Consider the following 10,582-nt stretch of genomic DNA (forward strand, 5'->3'; position numbering starts at 1 on the left):
ATTCATAAAACACATTCATGAACCAGAGCGATCTTACTAATCCAAGTACCGAATCAACACTCAAGAGAATTATTTATCTACTTCGTTCTCAAAAAGGAATGGATTCCATCTCGTATAATAACATTCACGGCTACCTATTTCATCATGTCTCCAAAATACAAGGAATAGGATTCAGAGTCTCAGAATCCGTACCGAGTAAATTAAAAGACATAAATCCATAAATATGAGTTTATTAAGAACTCAGGATTAAAATCATTCTATATATGACCAACGGTAGACTCAAGTAGAATTTCTATGCTTAACGGAAATTATTAGAAATTCATAATGTGTCTGTGTCCCTATTCCACACAATCTCATTATGCGAAATACATTCATTCAATATCTCACCATATTAACAGTGCGGATAGCACCGTTCCATTCTAAATGGGAATGACATGTATTAATAATATTTTAATTAAAGATTCTAAACTTTAATTAAATTCATTATGAACAATGTTTTTTATTATTATCCTTAAACACTATCATCTCGTATATAACACTTTTATACTATGTTTAATGTTACATAAATAATCACGGAATGTTCATTTGATATTCATAAAATATTCATAAATATATGCACATAAAATGATGAATAAACTCTTTTATTAATTAAATAATAAATATCCTATTACATCTTATGCTTCTAGGACAATATTCCTAACAATTTTCTATTAATGTTTTTCAAACGCATGAATCGCAAACACCAGAAACAGCTGTTGAGGAAACTGCAAATCCGAGCCGTGGTGGACGTACTAGAGGTTGTGGACCTCGTGGTTATAATGGCGGTGGGTGTGGAGGAGAGGCAAGTGGAAGTACTAGTGCAAGTGTTTCAAGTTCCAAGAAGAAATGCAAGCGCACTTCAATAGTTTGGGAGCACTTCAACGCATTCGAGGAGGTCGACAATGACGATAACATTAAATACATAGCTCAATGCAAATATTGTGGTGATAAATTACAAGGTAATACTATTCATGACAGAACACACTTGAGAAGACACTCTGAAAAGTGTTTTCAAAAGTAAGGAGGCGGACCCGATCTCCACCAAACACAATTATCATTTGACTGTTAAACTAGCGGTTTAAGCACTTAGAAATATGATCCGCAAGTCGATCGTATGGAAATGACACAATTAGTAGCTACATTAGATCAGCCACTTAGTTTTACCGAACAAAGGAATTGGCAACGTTATATTAAAATTGTATATAATCATAATGCACAATTTTTTTCAAGAACTACTCTTAGGAAAGATGCATTAAAATTATATAGACAAGAAAGGGAAGCATTAATCAACCTTTTACACTCTACTAGTGGTTGCGTTGCGTTAACGACGGATATTTGGTCCGTCGTTGCCAACAAAGATTTTTTAGCTGTAACCGGATATTATTTTAAAGATTTTGATTTAGATAAGAGAATATTAAGTTTTAAATGTATTCTAGGATCATATACCACCGATTTAATATATAATACAATTTTATCTATCATTGATTAATATAGTTTAAGGGATAGAGTAATGGTTATAACATTAGATAATGTTACTGTAAATACTAAAGCAATAGAACTTTTTAAAAATGATTTAAGTTTATTCGGTAATAATGATATATTTCACCAATGTTGTGCATGTCATGTAATTAATTTAATAGTAAAATCCGGTTTAAAATTAATGTCAGGTCATATTAAAAGAATTAGAGATAACATTGCATGCATTCAAGGTAGTAGTCAAAGAATACAAGATTGGTTTAGGTTTCTACAAGCATGTAATCAAAATTTTAAAATATTAGCCTTAGATATGCCCGTAAGATGGAACTTCACTTATATAATGCTTGAACAATGCATCCCCTATAAAGATACTATAACAAACTATGTTAGTGTAAAATTAGGACCATGATTTATAGACCAAACTGATTGGCAAATTGCTGAACTTTTGTATAACTTTTTAGGTAGATTTCACTAAGTTACTTTAAAGCTTAGTGGAACATATTACCCAACGTCACCATTAGTGTTAGGATAACTTTTAAGAATGGCTATTTTATTTAGTGAATTTAGGACACACGAGATTTTAGGAGTTCCTATCGCTTCTATGGAAAAGAAGTTTAAAAAATATTGGGCTAAATTACCAATGTTGTATGGTTTCAGTGTTATTTTTTATCATAGATTAAAATTAGAAGGTTTAGAAAGTGGATTAGAAAACTTAGGTGACTTTTTAGATATCGACTGCTCTGACCAATTTCCTATTATAAAGGAAAAAATATTATCTCTTTATAGCTCTTATAAAAGTAGGTTTCGAAACATACCTCGTGTAGAATAACCGCAACAATGAGATGACAATCCGCATTCATTCTTGAATGTTTTTGGGTTGAAGAAGAAGAAGACGACGATAACGACGACTCATGGTCAAGAAGAATCTGAGAGTGGATCTTCATCAAGAGGTGGCGGCAACAGCGGCGGCTTCAACGAGTTAATAGCATACCTGAGTGAGGGCTTAGTAGTCGACAATAGTGAAATGTTTGATTTGGTTCAAAAGTAGAGGGTGCCAGCATTAACTTGGCCGATCCTAACTCGACTGGCAATGGATATTTTTTCGATCCCAGTCTCCACTGTTTCATCCAACCAAGCTTTCAGTACAATCGGCCGAAGACTAGAGAAACGTAGAAACGCATTGTAACAGGACATTGATGAAGCTTTAGTGTGCATTAAGGATTGGGATTGTTCCGACCAATGCTTACATGATACAATTTCGCCGACAAGTTAAGAATGGATCGATGAATTTAATAGATTAACTTTTAATTTTAAAGACAATCCTTCAGCTTCAAATTAAATTCTATTATTGTAATTTGTAAATATGTATTTACTTTGTACAGTGTTATTGTAATCTTGCATAGACTTTGTAAGTTCGTCAAATTTGTAATTTGTTCCACAATGATTGCACTCTTTTTTTCTTACCAAGTTTTTATCCCAATTGACTTTTTCTTGGCAAGATTTTTAACGAGACAATTATGAATTACAAATTTAAAAATTAATAAATAAATAATTTTTTTATATAGTTTGTGTTCATTTCAAATTTCAAATTACAATCTCCCTTATAATTTTTGTATAATTTTTACAATAAATAACTTAAAAATTATTTATATACATATCATATCAATTAATAAATAAAATTATATATAATATAATAATAGTATATAAATATATAAAAAATATTAAAAAAAATACTTCGGGCACCTCGAGTGGTCTCGGGCTGCCCGACCGAGCTTGGACAGCCAAAACTTACCTGAAGCCTGTCGAGGGTCTTGCTTGGGTCGGGTAGCCCGAAAATTCGGGCTCAGGTGGGTTCGGTCATCAGGTAAAAATTCAGAATTTTCGGTAGTCGCGGGCGGCCCATCCAAAGTTTCAGCATTAGAATGAGTTTTTACTTTTGTTTCTAATTAGTGGAAGAAGAGAAATAAAAATTGTGAGTTTTCCAAAAGGGTTTGAAACCAAGAGTTTAATAGGTTAAAATGATTTTTAAATTTCTTAATAAATAATAAAAGTGTTGAAATGAAATTATAATGCTTTAATTAAACTCTAGTACAAGTTTTAAAATCTAATAAAAGTGTCTTTTTAAGTAGTTTTATTTTTTAACTTTAACTGAAAGTTCTTTTAAAAAGTCGAAACACTTTCAAAAGCAACATTTTTACCTAAAAAAGTAAAAGCTGCTTTTGAAAAGCTCTTCAAATTCAAAACACACCTTGTATTTATGAATTTACTGGGATTCATTACTCTTGATTGGTAAAACTTTTATGACATGTTTACTTACTAAGATTGAGAAATGAGAGTAGGGAATAAGAGTCAATATCATGTCTACTTGTTTTTTTTTTTATCCTAGAATGAAAGTGAGATTGGTGGGCTCTACTCAAATTTAAGATTGAAGAATGAGATTGACACTCTCGTGCCTCTCCTTAGAATTGGGACTCTCATTCTTAATATTAACATTAAATTACTATCATATCCTTATGTTACTTATATTATAAAAGCAAAAATAAAATTTAAAAATAATAATTAGAATCTGTATTTATCATTTTATTTGTCTAATATTATAATATTAGCCTAATTATTGTTAACTTTAATATAATAAATATGTATTTTATTTTTTTAATAAATTAATATTATATTTTAATTTTTAACACTATTTTTTATTTTATATATTTTATTTAAATATTGAAACTTTATTTTTATATTTTAAATAATTTTGTAATTTATATTTATTATTATATTACCCTATTATTATACTAAATGTCTTAATAATGATTAATTTTAATATAGCAATTACACAATTTATTTTTAAATTAAAAATATATAATTAATTTAAATGGTATATTAGTACTTTTATATTAATTCATTCTGATTCTGGGTGTAAGTAAACGTATGGATGAGATTTGAAATGACTCCGATTCTGAATCTTGTCACCAAGTAAACGACTTATTCTGACTCTGATTCCTTACTACGAATCATACCCACTCTGAATCCTGCTCATTCTGATTCACAGCCATTCCTATTATGTGTAGGTAAACATGCCATTATTGCCTTTCATTAATGGGACGCAGTCGCACGTTAACCAATCACGTTAACCAATCCACTTAAAAAATCAACCTCGTCATATTTTTAGGCTCGTTCAGTAACGTTTTCAAAATGATTTTATTTTCAATACAAAAGTAAAAATGAGATTGTTTTAAAAATCATTCTGAGACCGATTCTGAAATTACAGTTGATTAATTTTTTAAGAGATTATTTTGAGTATAAAAAAGGGTGAAATTATATTTAGTTATAATTATTAATTAATATATTATAATATTATTAATAAGTACTAAAAAATAAAAACAAAAAAGAAAAATTTTTCAATCATTTTTTAATTTCTTCAAAAAAATCATTCTTACTGTTTTTTATTTTCATTTTTATTTTTATTTTCAAAACATTTATTAAACAAATACAATTTTTAGATTGTTTTTATTTACGTACCTCAAAACGCGTGTAATTTAAAAATAAACAAAAAATCAATTTTAAACACGTCCTTTGTTTTTTGTTCCCCCCTCCCTCTAAAAAAAAGTTAGCGTGAATGAGAGAATCAAATTGAGTAATCTTTATTGACTACAACATTGACCACCCATTATTATTATTCTTGTTGAAGTCACATGAAAACGACATAAAGAAATCATTATCTTGCCTTCCTGACAAACTCTGCCCTAACAAAAGCACCAAGTAAGTTTTTTCTTTTTATAAACTAATCAGCAAGCATTGTCCTTATCAAATTATAAATTCGCATATACCAACATCTTTTATACTAAAAAAACATTGGTTACTAATGGTTGTGGAATTCCAGTAAAAAATTAAAAAAATAATTAAAAAAAAGAGAGAGAAAAGATTCACAATAGGATTTCGTATTAAATAAGAGATATAGTGGGCATCAATCTTTTCACTCCACTATAGTATTATAAATAATAAGCAGGTTCATTTCACCGATTCGAGTTTAGAATTTAAATTTTACTACAATAAAAAACTCTCATAAATAATCACATCAAACTTTTTTGCTACAGTAAAAAACTCTCATATAAAATCACATCTTAACTCGAATCAGCAAACTAAACAGTTCATTACAATAAGCACAGCTGTCCAATACAAAGATCCTGTTGAACATTGATTTTCTCCTCACAATTTATAAGTATAAACAAGTTAATGAGTCCTATAACGTCTGTGCTTGTGTAGTAAGATCTCTATCACATGATAACTCATTGTTTGAAATGAGCATCTTCTATAGCTAAAATGGAGAAATACAACTTGATTGTTCCTTAAGTCTAGTCAGGGTCAGTAGCGAAATATTATGGAGGATGGAGATGTCAACATTCTAATATATGGATCAACTGTTAACCTAATCAAAGCACACAAAAGGGCTTCTTCCATAATCAGGCATATTCAATCATAAGGCAGCTATAGAAGCTCATTCATAATGTTCGTTAGCACTTGACAAGCAAAACGAAATAAAAAAGCAGACAGTTAAAAAGAGAAAGCAAGGGAACATAAGAGAGAGAAATAACAAAGGCCTACGGAATGAAAACACAAACTGTAATAACATGGCCGACACCAATGGGTCGTCCAACATAACTCAAAGAAACGTTACTTAGTATTGGTCATCCAAATTGCCTAATACTCTTTAGCAACAAAATGATGGCGAAAAGAACAACGAGTTCCATTCATTTAGAAATTGCAATGATAATAAAAATAAAAATCTATATCATTACGACCGTAAGCCGCGTTTAAGCCACATTATCCTAAGTACAAGGATCGAGTATTTGAACGACTATGACAAGGATTTCTACGTGCCGAAGGCTACTTAGAACTCTGCCTGTATACTAGATCTGTGGACAATTTCGATGAACAATCATTGCAGGCTTTCAGATGTAAGTAACAACTAGGCATTAACTATAAAGTATCTAGGCACGTCATCTTGATTTTCCATTCTTTCTTCAACTGAGCTATATAGCTTACATGTTAAGAAGTAATGGAATAAAACTTAGTACATAAACAACAGAAGTATTCATATTTCGTACTAATAGTGTGAAAATACCATAGTTTTCATACTTGAGCACTATATCCACAAAACAGATAACACAAAAAACAAACAACATAGCAAAATCCAGCTTCTAATTCTTAACACGATCACCATTATCTTTCTCTACAACTACACCGAACTTCTCATACCTGAAACCCATAGATTTCACATGGGAAAGATCAACAGGAAAAACCGTGTGTTTGTTGGCAGCAACAACAGCCCACAAGAATAGAACTGCGAACGCCATTAAAGCCCCGCATACCGTCGCGAAGATCAGCCCTCCGAGCACCGCCAATGGGCAAACACGCCGTTTCTGATGATCAGTCGGATGTTGCCTAGAGACTCTCGGATCAGCCGGGAGAGAATGCATCGAATTGGGGAAATTTCTGAACCTGAAATTCCAAGAATAAACGGTGATGATCCGAGACGAATTCTCCGTCGAAGACGGTGAGCTTATACCGACCAGCACCTCTTCGTCTCCCCACATCGACGATAAATCTCTGGCGTAAGCGATCGTCGGATCGTACGGCCTCGATGCTCCGAATTTAGCCAACCTCACTTCCAATCTCTCCGAGCTCGCGTCGTAATCAATCCAAGACTTCAACTTTTCTCCATTTCTGCGCCCTAAATCCGTCGATGAAACGTTAATGACGGCGACGGCGAATCTTTTCTCTCCGGAAACACTAGGCGAGCCTTGATTCGAGAGCTTCGACCCAAAATCGGCGGGAACCAAGACGAGCGCGACACCACCGCCATCGCCGGGCGAGATCGAGAAGGCGAAATCAGTCGAAAACGACGTCGGATTGCCGAGTCGGTTCGGGTCAAGAAGCCTGAACGGCTTCCGGCGCAGAAGAAGCCCCGAGCTCGGAACTGACAGGCGTGTGAGCCTCACGCTCGCGCCGCCGTCGCCGCCTTCGAGCTTGGCGTCGCCGTAGAGGGCGATCTCGTAGTCAAAATTGAGCGATTTTGTCGGCGATTGGAGTGCGAAAGTGAAAATGGGTTTGGCGATTAGGGTTAGGGTTAGAGAAGAGAACAAGATCAAAAGGCAGGAGAATGAGGAAAAGTATATTGAATTGGTGAAAACTGCCATCACTTCAGCAGAAAAAACTCTTGATTTTCTGCAAGTTATGGATTTTGATGGATTTCGGTAAATTCTTTTTCACGGTAGGCCAACATTGTTTCTTTTCCTTTTTCCCCAATTCCTCTGTAATTCTTGTCTTTACTCTTTTACTTTTACTTTTAGGGTGCGTTTAGTTAACCAGTGAAAAAATGATAATAAAAATGAAAATGATAATAATAATGAGAATGAAAAAAAAAAAGTTGATTTATTTGTTTAGTTGTAATTTTAAAAAAATTTTGAAATTGAACATGAATATTTTTATGTTAAAAAATTTACTTTTATGTTATATATAACACTAATATTTTATCTATCAATATAATATATAAAATATAATATAATAAAATTATTATTATATAATATATTATATAATTATGATATAGAATATAATAATATTATTAAAATAGTTAATATAATTATAATATTATAAATTATATTATAAGATTATATCATATAAAAAATAATATTTTAGATATAATATAATTAAAAATTACAACTATACTATATTATATATAATAATAATATAATGTATTATTATTATATTTAATATAATACAATAAAACTATTATTATATGATATATTATATAATTATGATAAGGAATTTAATAATATTATTAAAATGGTTAATATAATTATAATATTAGAAAACATATTATAATATTATATAAGAAACAATAATATTTCAGTTATAATACAATTTAAAATTATAATTATATTATATTATAATATAATATATATAATTACAATATAATATATAATTAATATTAGATTATATTAAATAAATATATTATAATTAACACATTATGTAGCCATAACGTGTATAATACATAATAATATTAGGATTATAAAATTATATTAATATTTAATTATATTAATTATTATATTATTAATAATATAATATACCATTATTATATAATAATGATATAACTATTATATAATATATTTTAATTATATTATAGTATTGAAGGGTAATTATGGAAAAAAAAAGAACTTAGAATGACCATTCATCCTATATGAAGAAAGAATGATGATTCACCAAAAATAGGTGAATGACCATTCTTTGTGAATGATCATTCATTTCTTATAAATCCAACCAAACATCAAACTAGAATTCCATTTCATTCTATTTCATTCCTTTCCACCCAACCAAACACACCCTTAGTTGCGAACATACGTGGTTCTGCTATGCGAGTGTTTTTAGAGGATGGGTTGGTTTGAAAAGTGCCAAGAGGTATATTTAAACTCATGAATTTTTATTCTGACGTTTAAAATTCAAATTTTATATTATAATATAATTAGAGATGTTTGGTTCATGGATTAAAATCATGTGATTAGAACTATTTTCGATTTACGTTTATTTTTTGTGAGAGAAAACACTGTAACGAACCATAAACCATGATTCAAATCATGGTTTGAATCCTCCAACCAAACATCCCCTTAATGATTTGAGTTTAAGTATGTGAAATAAATAATTCTTTAATTAATGTTTTTTTCTGATTAAAAAAAATTATGTTATAATATTTTTACTCACACGATTTAAATTCTAATTTAAACCGCTTTAATTAAACTACATTCATTATAAAATAAGAAAAGAGATACATACATCTTAAAATGTATATTGAATTTTTACGCTTTATTCTTAATTAATATCTTTTTTAGTCAAATAGTTTATTGGTAAAATGGGTATTAATAAAGAATAAGAGATAAAAATCTAAATTTATAAACTTTAAAGGTAAGTTCATCAATTAAACCCACCTTCCAAATCCAAAAGAACCCACGTGTTTGCAGTGCTTCAATCAAAAGCTACGGTTTCAATTTTTAATGGAAGGGCCCGTTTAGTTCGCTGATTCGAGTTTTTAATTCGAGTTGAGATGTGATTTTATGTGAGAGCTTTTTACTGTAGCAAAAAAGTTAGATGTGATTGTTTGTAAGAGCTTTTTACTGTAACAAAACTCAAATTCTAAACTCGAATCAACAAAATGAACGGGGCCTTAGATTTTATGTCCAATTTTAGTGTCTTAATTGGTGTCTAACCAATTAAATTATATCGCGTCGTATAAAAATTTGATATGCTTTTTAACTAATTCTTTTGTGCTTATCATGGAATGATGCAGTATGATTTAATTGATTAGATACTAATTAAAACATCAAAAATTAAATAGAAAATCTGGACTCAATGGTAAGGTAAGAAAACACAACTTTTTTGACGTGTTTATGTAAATCACACTTAAAAAAGGAAGAAAAAAAATAAAATAAGGACAACACTGATTTTTATCATTTTGACCATTAAACATTAGGACATTCTTTAATACGCTAAATATACTGGTAGGTCATATTTTATATCTGTTAAATCTGCATAAAATCACGTAAAAGTCAAAAAGTACGTAAATTTAACGGTTAGAAAAACTTGACATCGGTACACTAAGCGTGCCCGAGAATCTCCTTTGTACATTTAGATATGGTAAACATAGTAAATATGTGGTAAGTATCACTAGTTAATCTTGTGCTTTTTTTCCCCTTACGGCCAGTGGTTCCATACAAAGCTTAGTACAACTGTGTCGATAAAATCCACGTTTTTATGTCACGGGTAGTGTTCAGATGAAATTTGCAAACAATTAGTTTAAACTCCACACGAACTCTCAATAATGCGAATTGTCACTCATACATTAGTGGAAATTAAATGTTAAGGAGGTGAGGCGTATGATTGAATTCTCAGTTGTTCAAGGATAATGGCTCAATATGGTTGAGCCATCAAACTCCAATACAGACAAATAGCAACTGCCCTAGGTAGCTCCATGCTGCCGTTTTCTCTGTTTCTATTTAATGTCTAATGACGGGCTTGAGAA

The 10,582-nt window shown here is 30.5% G+C and overlaps 1 protein-coding gene across 1 annotated transcript; it reads right to left on the minus strand.

Moving 5' to 3' along the window:
- Positions 1 to 6,232: 6,232 nt before the first annotated feature.
- On the minus strand, positions 6,233 to 7,829 carry LOC112091037 (L-type lectin-domain containing receptor kinase IV.2-like). Its single transcript, XM_024163748.1, has one exon. It carries the CDS (start codon positions 7,707 to 7,709, stop codon positions 6,711 to 6,713), a length of 999 nt encoding a protein of 332 aa, XP_024019516.1. The 5' UTR covers positions 7,710 to 7,829; the 3' UTR covers positions 6,233 to 6,710.
- Positions 7,830 to 10,582: the final 2,753 nt, after the last annotated feature.

This window comes from Morus notabilis, unplaced genomic scaffold, assembly GCF_000414095.1.
Source record: "Morus notabilis unplaced genomic scaffold, ASM41409v2 Scaffold1819, whole genome shotgun sequence".
Taxonomy (NCBI): domain Eukaryota; kingdom Viridiplantae; phylum Streptophyta; class Magnoliopsida; order Rosales; family Moraceae; genus Morus; species Morus notabilis.